A 17873-nucleotide genomic window follows, 5' to 3' on the forward strand; every position below is an offset into this window, starting at 1 on the left:
ACTTAGGTTTGATTGTAAATTATATCTTTTTCTCTCTAAGTTGTCAGTTGATTAATAGTAGGTATGAAAGATGAAGTATTTGATATATGTACTTGGCATGTGATATGCCAAGGAACGTAAAGCTCTGGCCGGCGGGTAGATGCAATACACCGAAGCTAGGCGTGACTGTATTTTGGAGCTCTTTTTCGACCGTTTCCAATGCCAGGGCTTCTCATGCCGCTCTTGCTATTTCGCTTCCCAGGTTCTGCAGTGAATTACTCGTACTGGGGGTAGCAAGTTTCTCACTGGTAGCAATTGCTCTGGGAGCACGCAGCAACGAGCGGCTGCAGGAGCGTGCGCAGGCAAAGGCACAGGTCCCCCATGCCAGGCTCCCTTTTATCTGGTTGGCAGTGTTTTTCCCAGAAAGTGAGGAGAACGCAGCCTTTCCTGCTCGTTGGGTTCTTACCTTTCAGGATATTGTGTGCTGTCTGTACACACCGTAGGGAGGGGGAGCTGTAGATGTAGTCTACAATGGTATTCGTTTCTAGCAAGGCTTCACCTGCAAGCAAGTTTTGACACTCGTGAATAAAACCAGACAAATGGCATTGTAACAGCAACAGCAGCGTGCAGGGTATCTGCCGCCCAGCAAGGAGCTAAAGCAGCTTCCCAGCTGCACTGTTTGTTTTTTGGGAAATATGTGTACCCATCCTATTTTATTTCAGCTGTGTGTTGGGCAGTGTGATGGGCACAGTTGTGGAACCGAAATACATTTTTTCTGTGTTGCTCCACATGCATCTAGGTACTTAACCCATATGCAGAGAAATCCCAGCAGCTTTTGCTCAGTTTCTGCTTCTTTTAGATTTAGCCAAAAAGCAAACAGTGTGCTGAGAAAAATTGTACAGACCTTGAATTTAATTTCATTTCATTTATAAGCTGTAAATCAGAATGATTCAACTTAACTCAAACCCAACTTAATTCAATTGGCTTGATTCTTCACTAGTATAAATTACCATTTCATTACACAGGTGGAAGATCACTGAAAATGAGATAAGAATCAACTCCACTATTAGGGTTATTAATATTCTTGCAATGCCTAAGGGAATCAAATGAGAACAGGATTCTACTCAGCTTTGCACAGACTTGTAGTAAGAAAGAGTTATATTTTTGTTATATTTGAAGAGGCAGGACAAAGAAGTGGGAGCAAGAAGGGGTTATTAACCTTGACTTCACGTGTTTAATGATGGCTGTAACCATGTCAAACAGATCCATAAATCTCTTGCAAGAAGTGGGGTAATTTAGAAGGTGCAGCACATCTCCGTCACGGGGAAGCTGCTCGTTTGCTTCAGTTGTCGGAGGAATTATGGCTCCGGCAATCGTCAAGGTCGAGCCTGTGCCGCTGCGGCAGGGAGCGGTTGCCTGCAGATGGCCGGCATGCCGCAGCCGCGCCGGCAGGTTGATGGCATCTGGGTCACGGACGCAGTTGCGTGCGTGGACCCATTTAATGATACCAGCAAAGTGTGCTGTGATTGCTCCCAGATTCGCTTTCTGTTACGTGCATATTGTGAACCCTGATGCTATGTGGCCGGGAGTCTGAGCATCCTGCTGTTGTGCAGTGATTTAGTTTTGTTTATAAAGCAAATATAATTTTAGCTGCCCTAGTTTGAATGCGACCAACATGAAGTCCTCTAAAGGATTTGAATTTGAGAAAATGCTAAGTACTGCTGTCTGAAGCTCACATCTTTAAGGGGCTGGGCTCCCCTAATCACAACGCTCAATATGTGCTCTTTGACTACCAAATAATTTTCTGTCTACACACACACCAACAGGCTCAGAAGTCAGGGACAAGGATGGGGGGTGGGAGAACACTGGAAATAATTTGGACTATTTTTCCCAAATAAACATAAAGCCAGACAGGCTGATAAAAGTATACTGGTGTAGCAAACTGCAGATCAAAATTTAAGATTGTCAAACCAAGGATAAAGCGTATTTTGCATGAAGTGACCATCACACTGCTGCATTTCTCACCAACATTGGTAATATCAGCGTCTTCCAGCGTGGCACGTTTACAGGGCAGTAGTGAATGCTGATGGCTCTGGTTTCACACCACGTCCCAGATTTTGCGCTTTGTTTTTTCTTCAGCTGCAGCAGCTGAAGGAGATGAGGTTTCCTTTGAAAGAGGGGGCTTGCCAGGGAAGGTGAAGGGACTTTGCAAAGGTTCTTGAAACGTCTAAATCCCGTTAGTTCGGGGTGCCTGGTTCGTTCACATTAGCAAAGCTTCCCGGGCAAGCTCTCATTTGCTGAGGACAACTTACCAACAAGCCTTGCCTGCGTACAGCCCAGCACGGTGATTGGCGCGTCTTTTTCATAATCCCTGAAACCGCCGCTTCTTTGAGGTAAGCTGTGAGGCATATTCAGGTTACTACGCATATACCTTCCTGTGAGGGAAAGGTTAGAAGCAGTTGCTGGAATTATTCGAGAGGCAGAGAGCATCACCCCTGTTTCTACCCTCCTTTGCCACAACGTCTGCACCTTGCAGGCGCTGCCTATGCCTGGCTGTCGAGCATTTTTTCCTGTGTAAAACTATCAGGAATCTGAGAAAATTAAGTATCAGTTCAAAACCAGCAGTGAATGCTGCTAATGTTGTCTTTAAAAAGTTATCTTTAGGACAGATTTAATGCCCCAAACAAAAGTAATTTTCGTCCTACAACAAATGAAACCTCAAACGTGACACTTATACAGGATGCTAAAATGTCAGAGCTCTTCAAACATAATTTAGAAAGCATGTAGTTGTGAAATCATCCTTTATTCCAGTTATTTTGGCTACAGGATACTGGCATTTTTTTAATTGAAAGAAGACTTTTGATAAATTCCTGATCCGCTCTAATGACAACAGCGCCTGAAGTTATAGTTTGTTATCTATAGTTTGAAACTCAAGCTTATTACTGGGTTGCAAATTCCAATTTATGCCCCAAAAAGGCACTCTGAGGTGTACCCGTAGTGGTGTTATTTCCTTTAGGACTGAGCGCCAAACATGCAAAAGAAGCCTTTTCTGATTGTGGTAGATGTTTGCACTGGACACCAACTACCAACACCATGACTTCATTTCACATGAAAATGCTCTTTGGCGATGTTACTTTGATGGAATCTTTTCTTGCAGTAGTTTCCCAAATATTAGCAAATGTAGTGTTTACTCCCTGGCTTGTGTTTCTGCTTCTGACCGCAGCCCTACCATCGCAGAGCTCTGCACTGAGGTGCTCTGCCGCTGGTAAGCGCTCAAAGCAATGTTTTGTGTTAGGAAACCACAGCTTCCATCTAAGCTTTGCCCCAGGCAGTTGCCACTCTCCTTCCTTCATCTAAACCTAGAGCCTGAGGGACCCGCGGGAGCCGACTCACCTTTGGCATCAAAGCACTGTGACAACCAGTACTTCCCAAAAACGACATCCATCCTCTCCCCGTGCCTGCAGACAAACAGGCAGCGTTTCTGAGGCCCTGGCTGGCTGGCTATTCTCAGGGGCTGGAAGAAAAATTACAGGATGTTTGACCTTCATCAAAGTGCATGGGTTTTTCTGAGATCTGATTTATCAGGACCAGGTCCCTCTTGCTTTACCCTCATGGAAATGCGGGTACAGGAAACTCTTCTGAAGTTGGTAAATTTATGCTGATATAAAACTGCTAAAGCGAGCAGAGGATGGGGCCCTGCCGCCCCACGCTAAGAGCAGGTTTGGGGACAGGGATTGTCTTCTGTACCTGTGGTCAGCTGTGTCACTCAAAAGCTTGTAGAGCACTTGTAACTTCTGATGCAGGCAGTGAAAGGAGACCAGAGGATAAGTTTTTTGGGAAAACCCCGTTGCTGGAAACTTGCCGCTAAAACCGTGTGTGATTTATGTGTGTGTGTGTCCCTACCTGCACGTTCTGGCAGATGATAGTGAGTGGCCCCGCGTCCCCGGGTCCTTGGTCTTCCTGCTGTCTTCTTTCCAAAGCTCCGTCAGTGAAGGCATGAAGGGATGGGGAAGACGTAGTATTCAGAATTGAGTAGGACCTGCCAAAAAATAGAAGGATGTTGGCTTTGGGAATGCTTTGGACTTCGTGTGCTCAGGCTGCAGTAAGGACACTTCTGTAGTCTTCAGGAACTGATGATAATTACTGTTGTCATGTTATTACATTATTATTTGTATTTTAGTGCTGCCTAGAGAGCACCTTGCTAGGTGATGTACACACATGAAGAGACAAATCCCATCTCAGCAGGCTTTCTGTTTCCTTAGAAACAGTTTCACAGAACAACAGTTCCCAAACTTTGGTCTGCGAGTCTCTGTCAGCCCTCAAATATTCTCATGGAAAATGCCAAGACCTTCCTCGCAGCCACAGGATGCTCACTAACATCATCTGGGAACCAGCTGCATGTTAGTTACCATAGGCTTGTGGACCAAAGTTTGGAAACTAATGGCTACCGGGAGTTTTCACTCACCTTTGTAGCATAAGCTATTCCTTCAGTAGAAAGCTGGAGCACAGCCCTGCCTCTCATGCTGGGCAGTTTTCAGGGTTCCTGCGCACAAAATAGCTTGTAACCCCTGGTAGGGACACGACATATTCAGTCTGGGTTATTGTTTCTACATTTTTCAGTGCTGTCTGTTCCGTTTCCCATCTACAGTGGGAATTTATTCTCACCAGCACTTCCTGTTAAGTGTAGCCAAAAGGATATAATAGATCCCATTCTCCCTCAAGGCGCTTATCTAATGATGGTCCCTCTGAATAAAGCTCTCATGCCCAGACATTTAAGGACTTTGACCAGGACCCTCGGGAGTAAACTCTGACAGGCAATTACAGAAGCTGCAGTGACGCTCTGCTGATTCGGATGCATTGTATGGGTTATGTTGCTTAGTCATTAAAAAAAAACATTGTCAGATAATGTATATGGTCATTTACTTTGACAGAAATAGTTGCCGGTGCTTGCACTTTTCAGTCCCTTAAATATGTCAGAAATTGCTTCCTGACTAGCACCTAGTTAGGATAAAATCTCGGAGGGGTTTCACAGCTGTTAAAATAACACCAAGTGCCTCTACCAATGGAACAAAAATAGGTCATCTGCATTTTTGTAAAGAACTGATCTTCTGTGAGATCGTGTGATTTGCACCAGTTTAAAGAAGAAAAAAATACCACACTATTGGTCCTAATGCTAGTCCCTTATCTGGTGGAATTAGGGTACAAGGGTGAGACCGAGCTACTGGCTTATTGGGTCAGGCGGAGATGCCATGCAGCTGGCAGGGAAGGGGAGCAGGAGGTGGGAACCTGCCGTGGCACTGTTGATCCCCGTCCAACAGTGTCCAACAGCCACCGTGGGCACAGCCCTCTGGCAGCAGGTAACCTCTCCAGCCTCCTGCTCTTACTCTTTCAGACCTGACCTTCTAGCATTACAGATTCTCATAACTGTATTTATTTTATACATGGTGAGTTCCCAGCAAGGACTGGGCTTGCTCCGAGGAACTGTTCCCCTCACTGCCCAAATGCAGACAGAGCACCAGAGGTCAGGGCAGCAAACACATCTGAGTTAGGCACGGTACAACTCTGAGGCACAACAGGGTTGGTGGACCTTGAAGAGGAGATAAATGTAGGCAGGAGAGCTTTGTGGCTAAGCTGGGGGAAATATTATCGGGTGCTGGGGTGGGAAATCATGTTTAACCCTCCTCCTCAGAATATATGCTGCAGGCAGAAGTACAGTCAGACCACACTTCCAGCTGGCAGGATAAGGCCAACGCTGATCCAAAAGCTGCCCGAGTGCACTGGTGTGTGCTGAGCCCAGGGTGGCTATGCCCTGAGCAGGGAGCACGAACAGACATTTATCACTGTATTAAGTGGTCAGCTTGGAGTGCGGGCGCAGCTGGCACAGATACATCCTCACTGACCTGTAAACTTGAATATCTCAATATGAGAAGAACCTGAATTTCTTAGCTAGGACCCAGCTCTATTGCTGTACAAAGCGGACCTTTAGCCTGAGCTCTCTGCCTTTACTTCGGTGGTGCAGCTTCCAGCCCCTCATCCCGTCTCAGCCCTTTCCTGCTTTGCCCATATGACAGTCTTTTAAGGACACTGGCCTGGAGAATACTACGGATTTGTTTGGTGACCCCTCTTCCCTTTGCCCCCAGGAACTGCTGCACAATTTCTGAGACTTTCTTTCTCTCTAAGCCCTTATTAGAAGGAGAAGGCCATGAATGCTTTACTATCTATTTATAGATGGTAGGATTCACTGCGAATGATGATGAGTCTGACTTGAGTGGTATCTCCTTGATATTGCTGGAAAACAGAAACCGCTGAAGCTATTTCAGCTTAGTCATCTTCTAAGCATAGGTCATTGTTTGGAAGCTTTTCCCAAAGGCTTGTGGTTCCTCTGCTTGGCAGACAGGGACTGAAGGCAGACAACATCATCTACTGTCTTCTGGGTGATGCCTTCATTGCTCTGTCAGCGATACTGCTGTGTCCCTGGAGGCAATGTCCTCCCAGGCAGGAAAGGCCCCTCATGGCCCAACAGCGCTGGTCCTCAGCTCTGTGTGGGAAAAGACTCCTCTGCCACATCACTCATCATTATCTAGAGGAGAGGGATCCCTGGGGAAAATGAACCAGCCGTTGTTGCAGAACGGGAGGAAGACAGAGTGGAAAAAAACCTACTGAGGCCCAAATATAGCTTGAAGAATTAGGGCTGCTTTTCCTCCCCCTGGTACTTGTGCCAAGTCTGATTTCGCAGTCTTATTAAAGGGGCAAGGAATAGCTTTGGCATCTCGCAGGGAGCTGAAATAGACTGCTGCGTAATATCTACAGGGCTTCTATCCTTTTTGGGGCAGAGGAGGTGACTATTTCTGGCTCTGCTGGTAATGGAAAAGCAGTGCAGGGGAACCATCACAAGTTTTAGCTTCTGGGTGGTGCTGGATCCACAGACACAAAGATAGCACACTCGCTTCTGCCATATGCCTTTATGCGCATATGCGGAGAGCTCTATGGTCTTGAACGCTTGGGTTTTGTGGTTTCCGTGGGGCAAGTAAATTCTCGTACCTTTGCTGGGCTTCCCACCTCCTCTGGGCTCCGTGTGCTGAGGATGGAGAGCTTCTTCTTTTGACTGGGTAGCCCACTAATTTTCAGGTGTGAAAGGCAACTTAGAAAATACCCTGCAAGCAATTTGCTGGGGAGCTTTTAAGGTGGATATACACATGTATATCTTTAATACTGGATCTGTAGTTTGGATTAATTCCAGGTAGTTTCAGCTCACCCGTAGCTTCTGCTGCTACCAGGAGAGGATTTACACCTTGATACCATGCAGGGGGAAAAGTATTTTGTTTTTAACATACCTATGGCCCGGTCCTTTCCTAGGCTCAGTCAGAACAGATCTCCTGACACTGATACAAACACAACCAGTTCCTCCTCCAAGGAGAGTCCAGGGCTTGTTTCAGAATCGTTATTTTTCATGTGCATACCCTTACTGAGGGGATGGCAAGAATGGGTTACACAGACTTAGGATCTGGGTTGCGTTGTGTGGTATGCTGAAGAAATTTATCTTCAATTATTTTCCAACCTCTAGCCCTGATCAGCGATCGAATGTTTCTCCTCACTGTTACCAGCAGGTCCAGTCCTTAGCACGAGAGGAAATCATGCAGCCAGCAAGGAAAGGTCGTTTAGGTGTACGTAAAATCCTTGGTGTTTGCAGAATAGAAGTGATACCATTCCTATTTTTAGTAGACAGAGAAAGAATTCAGACCTGGAGTCTCTCAAGACACAACCTGGTTTCATGGGCAGTAACACTGCCCCGAAGGCAAAGCCTGTTCTCCCCTATTAAATAGATCATCAAGCTTGTCTTCTTAGTGATGGCAGCCTGTTGGTTTGCAGCCGAGGTACAGACCTTACTATAGGGCAGGGACATCTTTGTGTTGTATGTTTGTACAGTGCTAGCCAGGAAGGTCCGTGTGCCGGGCAGGGCTGTTGAGGCACTATTTGGATATTAGTCATGAAACCCATGTCCTGCAAAGGCCCACAGTTCAGCTTCTGCCTCACTTGAGCAGTGCAACAGGGAAACCTTTTTCAGGTGAAATGTGCAGGAACTAGCAATCTAGTTTTGCTGTATTAAAGATTTGATCAAATATCCCAGAATAGCATGCCTGTCATGTCTCTTGCGTGGTATAACCAGGGTGCTGCAGCCCAGAGTGAGCTGTATTTTCGTGATGATCTCAATAATGCATGATTTTTACTTGAAGAATGCAGTCTCTTGTGACTAGGAAGGAAAGCTCCATGGCTGTTATTTCTTTCTTTTTTATCCTCTGCAGGGATGAAACAGGACACGGCAGCGTACACAGAGACAGCACAAACCAGCCCCCAGGACCACAGCATCGCTTGCCAGCAGCATCCTCGGTCCAACCCCCTGAGCTGGGTCCCATCTCCTGCACTCCCGGTGAGTACTGCCATGCTTACTTTCATGTCTATGAAATGAAGGGATTTGTGCGCCATTCTGCTCTCACCACAAGGATCCTGTCACGAATACTGTGGCCCAGGCGGCAGCTTAGGTTGTCCTTAGCTTGCTATATTGTTTTGACCAAATGACATTCTGTAACATAATATTCCCTGCGGGAAGCCGTTGTGTAAAATGAGACTGTTTCCGGGTATGTAATAATGTTTTTGATAAATGGTCCACATTGCATGCTCCAATTGATGATTTATAGTCTTTCTCAGTAATCAGGGAAGGGGCATTTCCTTTCTTTGCTTGTCTGGAGGCAGAGGTGCTGGAGTTAAAAACATTTGGCTTTCCTTTTAGTTGCTGCTGCAATAGTAATTCTTTCCTATGCTAGTCCCTAAGCCTCAAAACCCTTCCAGGCACTGTAAGAAAAAAAAGCAGAATCCACAGTAGCAGGCTGCTGCAGTGTATGTGGACTTGAGACCATTTTGGCTGGCAAATTTTAGAGGAAGAAAGGATGGTCTTGCTGGATTGGAGATTAGGGTGTCTGGATGAAGTCTCGTTTTCATACATACTCTCTGATGGACTTTGCCCATCTGTCTTGATTTTAATTTCTTTAAACCATGGTTACTGGAGGTCTTTTCTTTCCTCATCATGAAAGGTGAGCTGAAGTTTGATGGTGATAGACTTGGTATAAATAGGTTTGGTTTTTTTGGCTAACGTATGGATGAAAGCCCTTTATTAGTGGTGTTCATTTCTCAGAGGGCAGGCAAAAAAAGAATAGATGGTTGTGAAAAGAGGGGTAAATGAGTGATTTCTTGATATGCTTGTCCCTGCCTTCTGGGTTGGGGAGGACTCAGGGCTGAGCCAGGCCTGGTTTACAGGAGGGCAGTGGTCGGTGACAGTCACATCTGGAAGCCACCCTGCAAACTATGATCGCCCCGTGCCTGCTCTCCATCTGTCATTCACCATGTTGCATGTGTTAAGCCAAAAATGTCACAGGCAAAGAAAAAGACTGCTTGCCCTTTTTTTCTCTTTTTGTTTCCTGCATTTTGCTCATTTTGAGGATTTGTTGGATCGGTTTCTATTAAGTGCCAAGTTAGGTCAGTTCCTCTGGCTGCCCTGTGCTGACATGGGTTACCAAATGCTTTCCCTTTCTGCTCAGCCTCTCTCCCCACAAGTCATGTTTGCCCACTGAAATTTGAAATACAAACTGTCTGTGTTTTATTCTGCATCCCCAACCCTCCCCTTTGTAACTAACCTGCTTGCTGGTCTGACCGTAACCTGTACCTGCACGGTGCTCAGCAGAGGGGCAGCAGGCAGGAACGTGCCTCTCCCCTCCCCTCCTGCTCCTACATACAAACTGCTCCCTATGCTCCAGATTTGTCAAAGGTGTTGGGGTGCTTAGAGATGCAGACAGCCTTGCAGGAGTGCCCAGAACCCTCAAGCACTAGTTTTTTATTGCTGTTTAACTAATTCCCATCAAAATCAAGAGGCATAAAGTATAACCTTATTCAGAAGGTGAGGTCTGTATTCTTATTGACGCCAGTGGCAGGCAGGCAACTAACCTCTTCTGAAAATCTAACTATCTTAAGAAACATTGCTGATCCCAAGTCCTTTTCCCCAAGGAATTATGCACAGAAGATCTTGCTTCCCAAAATACTGCTCAAATTTAAACCTTCCTGGTCCTAGTCCCACCACAGAGGTGTCTACACAGCAGTGGCTCTACAGTGGCCATCTGCTCTGCTCCGTTAACCAGCAGCAGCGATCCTGTGAGTAATAGTTGCTGCAACATCTTAGCTAAATAAATCACATCGTCCTCTAATCCCATGCACAGGGATAGCATCTGCTCTTCCTTTGCTTATGAGATGGGGCTTTGTGTGCCAGTACGTTTCCCCCAGGCGACCTTCTCAGCAGCCCTGGGAAACTCTTCACTTACCCAGGTGAAATCCCAGCTGCTGAGCCCCCTTTTTACAGTGATGGAAACTGGACTGAGTATCTTTACCTACCCATGAAACACCCAGGTCCCACATTCATCCGCCTTCGTGATGTAATTTTCAGGCAGTAGCCCAGAACAGCCAGTTGCAAGGGAAATGCCATAAATCCAGCCCTCACTTGTACTGGTTTGTTCCACTGGGGACATGAAAATAAAATCCCCTGGGACCAGCTCCAGTTCATCATCATTCTGGGGGGTGTAAGGATAGATCACTTGCAGAGTCTGGGGGAGAAAGAGAAGCACAAATGAATGAAAGGATTGTTAATGGAAGGGAACCTTTAGCACAGTGGGGCAGGAGCGCTCCCATACTGGACCTATAACCTTAGTAAGTTGAACGGCTCTCCTTGGAATGTGTCACTTTGTGCTTTAGCCAGGAAAGCTTTACCTTCAGGGAATTCCTGCCACTTCCCACTCTGCTGTTGGAAAACTTTTCTAGATATTTACTCCTTCTTCCCTCTTTGATTCCAGTCGTGTCTGATAACCAGCGGGGAGAGGGGGGATGATTTTTGAGAGTGAGCAAAAACGTGACCATGTGCTTAAATCTAAGCACTCTTAAAAATGGAAACAATACTTATTAGGACCTGGAATTTACACAGCTCTAGTGGTTAGTGACCATTTTTGGTTTACCTACTTGTGCTTGATCTGAAAGAACAATTCTCCCTGTTGCTGTTGCTTTTGAAGACAAGGCAGAGACACTGTTAGGGGGCTAACAGGTTTGTCTCTGTGACGCCCTGCTCTCAAAACTGTTCGTGAGAACGCACAGGAAAAAACAGGGGGTGGGAAATACTGGGATATGGCCACATTGGTTTCTTTGTATTTCCGAACATGAACAGTATTAAGTTAAAAGGTGGGGGGAAGATCAGTGAGTATAATTCTGTAATCTTCTCATCACTGGAGCATGAGGAATCCACAAGTATTAAGTGTACATCAGTAACTCTCCTTGGAACTGGCTGCAGCAGTCCCCCGTTTAAAAGAAGAACAAACATGTTATTGTCCCTGGCCAAGCCTAACTTCTGCAATGGCATCACGCAAAGAAAAACCATAATCTGCTGAGCAGCTCTGAACTCCTGATGGTGTCAGCCCATTTGCTCACTAATCCTCCTAGACTATTTGTGGTATCTTCAAAGGAAGATGGAAACTACTCACTGTCACCTGATACCACAAGGCCAAAACTTTCACACATGGCTGCCTGAAGTTAGATATGCAAAGATGTGAGCTGGTTTTCATCAGTGACTCCCTTTGCAATCAGCAATAGTGTTGACTACTTGCAGCTTCTAAAGGACAAGATGACTCTTTGGATAGGAAAGGAGGCTGTCACGCATGGGAAGCATGGCCTGGTCAGAGCGCTGTGCACGAGAGGCTTCAGCTTTGGCATCTGTTTACTCTGTGGTGTATTGTGTGCTAAAATCACTTTTCCCCACTCCGCCACAGGTTCTGTGTGTCTGATTCTGGACAATGCACTTTGGTGGGATTAATCACCTCCACCTCAGGAGTCTAGTTTGCTGCCTGAGCAGGCACCTTTTGGGGTTTCCCTCCTCCAGAAGTTGATTCATCTCGTCCTGATAGACATCTCAGAGGGGTCAGATGACTCACTTTCTGGAGGTGCCTGTTTCTCCGCACTGAGCCTCAGAGCAGAGGGAGCCACAGACTGGCTCAGACTTAGAGGTCTAACTTGGGGATATTTACAGGGAGGTGAGATCAATCTTATGTGTGGTTTCTCCAAGCTCAAGATCCCAATCTACAAAATAGAATATTTTTTTCTGTATATTGTGTTGGAAAACAGCATTATTAAGAAAACTATGTTAAGACACTCAGATACTGCAGTTACAGAATCCATAAGAGTAACTGAAGTATATAGGCCACGGGGGTAAACATTTCTTATGCGATGAAAGTAAATGCTCTGATTAATAATAATGTCAAGTCTATACAGCAGAAAGAAATAGCGGCCAGGTTATGGTACTGGCCTGGTTCCTGAGAGATCAGACCAGCTTACGCTGAGCTAACAGGAGAGTTGTCGTTAGAATTAATTAATCCAGCAGGACATTGTTCCTGCAAGATGCAAAAAATGAGGTGGGTGAAATAGCAAGCCTACAGAGTATGAGTAAAAAGCAAAAAAAGGCAGGATGTTCTGTTGGTTAAGATGACTGGAGGGATGGGGGAGATCTATGTTCTGGGTGTCCTTGTGGGACCTGAGGCAAATTCCTTAATGTCTGTATAGTCTGTGCTGCGTATCTGTGCAACTTTCAGCAGGGGACACGGGCGTCCTCATTCAGCTCGCTGCTTGTGAGCACTCTTGAGCTGCAGATGCAGCTAAAACAGCCTGCAGCTCTGCTAGGTCCTCTTTTTTTTTTAATTTTTGGCCTGAAACAAGCTCCAAAAATTTACCTCGTGATTAACGAAGCGTATGTCTCGGGAGAATATCGCGGCGACCCAGTCGCAGCCCAGCTTGACATCGATGTTCTGCGCTAACTTCTCCAGCGTGGGCAGGTGGCTGGTCTGGAAGTGATAGGCCAGCGTCACGTGGAGCTGCTTCTTGTGGGGCTCCACGTGAACATCTGCAATGAGAAGATGTCCGTTAACAACAAGTGACTGTGGAGATTAGCAGCTTTTAGAAGGTGTAAGAGTGTCTATCGCCTCTGAACAGGAGCTGGGAGCAGACCTTTTAAAGATAGCTTAAGTGGAACAAAGTGTAGGCCAGTTTCTGAAAAGGCTTAGGGGAAGTCAAATGTGAGTTCCCTATATATGTTGCACCTTGGACCAAATTATTAAAGACTTGTGGTCTGATTCAGTCCTGAGTCACACCAGGGTGGTAGGCAAAGCATCCTTGCCAAACTGCCAGAACTCATTTGCATTCAGAAAACAATGGGTTTCTGGATGGTGTGATAACAATTATTGTAATTTCGAACCCACTGGGTCTTCTGTCAAAAAAAGACACTTTTCCAGGAAAGGGGTGGCCTTTCTATCATTAGCAGACGAGGATCTCTCCAAAATTAGCAAGTTAAAAATTGTAATTTTTACTCTTCCTCCTCTGTTTCCTCTCCTACCGTAGCAATTACAAATCTGTGGTATTTACAGGTTCATGCGAGTTGATTAAATCTTTTCACTGGACATTACCAGTTTACCCACTGAGGATGAGGTATTCCAGAATTGTGGAAACAGACATTGATATGATAATGATTCAAAATGATCCTGCAGAAAAAACCCCTGTATTAGGAAAAGATTCCAGGAAGTAGAAAGGTGAAAGTATGTGCAATATTGGGACTCTTCCAGTAGATGTGGAAATCATAGGATACATTGTTTGCATATAATTTATTCTTGCTTATTCAACCAAAAATTGCAATTAAATTTGACTGATTATTCAGTCAAAATTGCAGCTATTCAGAGACTTGGCTCCAAGTGCCAGCCAGGGGTAGCTTTGCAAACTCATCCATCTTTTTTTTTTTGATCAGCAAGAAAAAATATGCTCTGGATCTCTGAAAAACCTCCAGAGACTTTAACGTGATAACCTGACCAAGCTGCGGACTGCAATGCAGCAATCGGCTTCCCCTAAGAAAGAACCAATTTGGTCTGAATTGGAGCAGTCACAGGGGCAGAAGCTTGCTGGAAGCCATTGATGCTTCCTTCTCCTGGGCCAGGGGTTTTTTGAAGTAAGACCTGCCCCTTCTGACTGTGATGGTTTGGAGGGTACGTCTATGCTGTGCAGGGGAACACTTGTACCATTCTCACATGGCTGCAGCAGTCCTTGGACCCGCCTAACGTCTCTGAGCTTGTTGCTGCCTTCCAAAATGTGCATTTGTAAAGGTAACAGCCATTTCCTCCCTCTTCTAAAGGGAAGAAAAGTTCTAGGTCACTGTCAGGTGAAAGCAGTGCATTTCAGAGGCGTGATGAGCCTACGTCATGTCTGTATCTCTTCCTCTCAACCAGGGGCAGAGACTTGTAGCTGTTCTTCATGGTGTTATGGGGTGCCTGTCTAGCACGGAAACACCCCAGGGACTCAGGAATAAGCCTGTGATAATGAAGGACTAAACCGGTTGTGTTGTGACTAGTCCGGGCTGAGCGCTACAGCAATGGAAGGTGGGAGGATTAGTCAGGGAGCTATTATAGTGCTCTGATGCTGTTCTGACTTCCAAGCTTGGAGGTAATTGGAGGACACCCGGAGAGGCCGATCAGCAGCAGAGACCGTCGGAGCACAGGGTGCTCTGGCTATTTCCCCCTCCCAGTTCCTGACAGGTTCCCTCCTCCAGGAGCAGCAGAGGACCAGGCAACGGAGCCAGCCATGTCGGTACTGAGATAGGGCTATTTGAAAAGGTTCCCTCCCGGACTGCCAGGGTACTTGAGGTCTTCTCACAGAGCCCTGTTTGCATCTCAGAAATGCAGTGAAAAATCAAACACAGCCTTTACATGGCTGAGGAAAGTTTTATGACAGTGGCTTGAAGTAGTGAGTGGAGCAGGAAATGCTCAGTCTTGCAGACAGAGCATCTATCTGAAAGGTTAAGGAACCACCAAATGTCAACTTCCCTTTCAGGAGATAACACTTGAGACTAAGTGTGAGGTGATCTTTCAACTGAAAAAAGCACTGAAACCCAAAGCACCTGATGGGGTGTTCCTCTCGGGCTCTTAGCCTTCAGGCCGCTTTTAAAATTCAGGTATTGGCTTCATGACCTTAATTTCTCCATGCCATCAAAACTTTGGTCTCTGAAAATGCCCAGGCCTTGACCAAGTCGTGAGCTCTTTGTAGCTGCCAGTGTAGTCACTCACCTGCTTTAGAAGCAGCCTCTGCAGCGAAGTCTGCAGCAAACTTCTTGAGGACCTCAGCACTTTCTTCCTTGACAAAAAGCCCGATGAAGTTTGAGGACGTGTAGAGCTCCAAAGGCAGAGGGGCAGGGAATTTGCATTTCCACCGCATCACGGTGGCCTGCAGAGCTTCAGTGAGAGCATCGACCTTGCTGTCCTCACACTGCCAAAGGAAACGGAACAGGCATTTCTCAGGTGCAGCAGCATTCCTTCTGCCTGCGCCGAGCTCTGCGGTGCGCTCTGTGCTCGGTAGAGGCAGGAAAGGCTTGGGGGGGTGGGGGTGTGTGAATGGTCTACCTTTGCTACAATGCAGTGAGAAAAAGTGCAAGGTCATAGAAAAAGGGATGTTTAGAAGTTGTTTGCCCCTCCCTTGTCCTCAAAGCAGGATCAGCTGTCCCCGAGTAACCTTCCTAACCTCACCCCACCCCCCGTCTATTCTTATGTTAACCATCACTTCAGATTATGAGAATTTGGTCTTCTGCTGCTGCTCTTCCCTGAAAACAACCCGTTTAAAAACCAATTATGTCCTCAACAAGCCCGGGCATCAGGCGGTTCTGGTAATAACCCCCCCGAACTCTCGAGCACAACCCCTTCTGCAGGGACTGAATGAAGTGTGTAACGTCTCCAGCCTGGAGCTGGCAAGGGCTGCTCATGAATGCATGCATAAAGGCAAGGGAAAGAGGAGCTCTGGTTTACCATAAAGAACTGGCAAAGGGTGATATGTGGGAAAATGTTGTGAGCTTTGTTCTTCCCACAGATCTGCTTCGACTGCTGCCAGAACTCAGACAGCTTCTGAGCCAGGGGGCCGGTGGGGCGCAGGTAGAGGACGTACTCCCGGGGCAGGGTGTCATCGAGGAATGGGTCACCCACATGGGAGAACAGCCTGAGAGGGAGAAACAACTGTTAAGAGTGACAGATGAAGACATGTATTTTTTCAGCAACATTAGCTTCCCCTGTCCTCACTCCCTTTCGTTCTCCCTTTATGGGAACAATCGGCTCTGGCAGGTCAGGCAGAGAGCTGCACTGTCTCACTTGCAGCCCATTACCACTACTAAGTAATACAGAAAATTGGTTTTTAGTTTCAGACCGAGGCTCTGAAGATCTAACCTGGGTCACTGCTTCTGCCTTTCTGACTTTCGGTGTACAAAACACAGGGAGGAGAGCACTAGAAATTGCTCAATATCTTTGAAAAGGCAGCTCTCAGCTTTCTGTTTAGGTGCTAGGTCGGAGAGAGTAGTGGTTCCTTTCTGTCACCGTCTTTTGCTATTACTCGAGATCACAAACTCTCTCAGACAAGGCTTGTTTCTGGATTGCATATTTACAGCACTTAAATAATGTCTAATTCTGCCAGTGCTTTTCAGATAACGCCCCAACATTCAAACATTCCGCGTTCTAATGGCTAAAAACATTAAATTCAAAAACTGATAGACATTAAATTCACTAATTTATTTCACTCTTTTTAACATTTATTACTTCATACCAACCAGTCGCATGCTGCTTGAACACTTCTTCCACCTGTCGATGCCAGTGCTTTTTGTCTGAAGAGAGAACAAAAAAAAAAAAGAATATTTCAGGGGTGCTGCATTATGTGGCTGTAGTCACATCTCTTGCTTGCACCTTGGGTCCTTGCTGGGGAAGGGCTGTAACGCGGTGCTTAGAAACCTTCAGGATATGCTTTCCACACTGATTCCCTCAGCCCTGGGGCTTTCTTTTGGACGTGCTACCTGTCAAATTGTTTGAGGGGCAAAGCCATGCAGCCTGTTCAAAGCGTGAGATAGGGACTTCTGGGTTCTCCCTGCTCGGCCTGGTGCCTTTCTGGCTAGCGAAGCACCGGCTGTTGGCATTTAATGACCTCTTTGCTGGTCATTTACTCAGCATGAAAATCAAAAAGGTTTGGGTCTGGACGCGCAGATGTTGCGATAGCACCGAGGACAAGAAAAATTCAACTGCCACCAGGGGGCACAAACCAGAGATTTTTCAGGTTACAATAACCTGCCAAAATTTGCTAGCTCCCTTCAGTCCTTGCTACATTGAAAGCGCTCTTTTGTTTATTTCCCTTCAGGATGCCCATAAATCCCTTTTCACTCCGGCTAGGAAGACCCAAGTCTTCTGTTCAGCAAGTTTCCCAGTTGCAGAACAAACCAGCACAGTGCTGTTTCACTTGTAGACACGTGATAGTGTTTTCCAAACGCGGGACATCAGCACCGAAACGCAGCTGTGGATCAGCTCAGCTTTGTAACACTAGAGACTGCCAACGTGAGGAATTCACCCAGAATCCAAGTGGCGTAAATATTTAGCCAAAATTCTGAATGAAGAAGGCAGAAAAGGATAGAAATGTTAGGGGGTCGTGGGGCAGAAGTCAGGCCCTCAGTTGGATGTCAGGAGGCAAATTCCCCGTGAACAGGTGATTTCAGAGCTTCCTACTTAAGGGAAGAAGGGCAGTATTGCCTCAAACAAGTGCTATGGATCTGGTAGGAAGGAGGCCAAAATGAATGAGATGGTGGTTTAATCTCATTAACCAGCACACGCTCGTGCAAAAGGGTGTGGGTGGAGGAAGGTGTGGAGAGCAAGAAGCCTTCGCAGAAGCAGGCAGCTGGAGCCAGGGAAGGACAAGGGATGCTACAGATGGGCAGTGCCAGGAAAGGATCCACGTCCTACAGAGAGGTGTCTTTCCCA

General features: G+C 46.3%; 1 protein-coding gene across 1 annotated transcript in view; it reads right to left on the reverse strand.

Moving 5' to 3' along the window:
• UBASH3B (ubiquitin associated and SH3 domain containing B) overlaps nt 1-17873 on the reverse strand; it is a gene marked incomplete at both ends in the record, with an annotated part of 70428 nt that overhangs the window by 5309 nt on the left and 47246 nt on the right. The window contains 9 exons of the mRNA XM_082493949.1: nt 446-538; nt 2292-2414; nt 3373-3493; nt 3883-4018; nt 10417-10625; nt 12789-12958; nt 15162-15360; nt 15894-16076; nt 16678-16735. Coding sequence (XP_082350075.1) covers nt 446-538; nt 2292-2414; nt 3373-3493; nt 3883-4018; nt 10417-10625; nt 12789-12958; nt 15162-15360; nt 15894-16076; nt 16678-16735 — 1292 coding nt within the window. The remainder of the gene's footprint in view (nt 1-445; nt 539-2291; nt 2415-3372; nt 3494-3882; nt 4019-10416; nt 10626-12788; nt 12959-15161; nt 15361-15893; nt 16077-16677; nt 16736-17873) is intronic.

This window comes from Vanellus vanellus, assembly GCF_965231255.1.
Source record: "Vanellus vanellus genome assembly, chromosome: 21".
Taxonomy (NCBI): Eukaryota; Metazoa; Chordata; class Aves; order Charadriiformes; family Charadriidae; genus Vanellus; species Vanellus vanellus.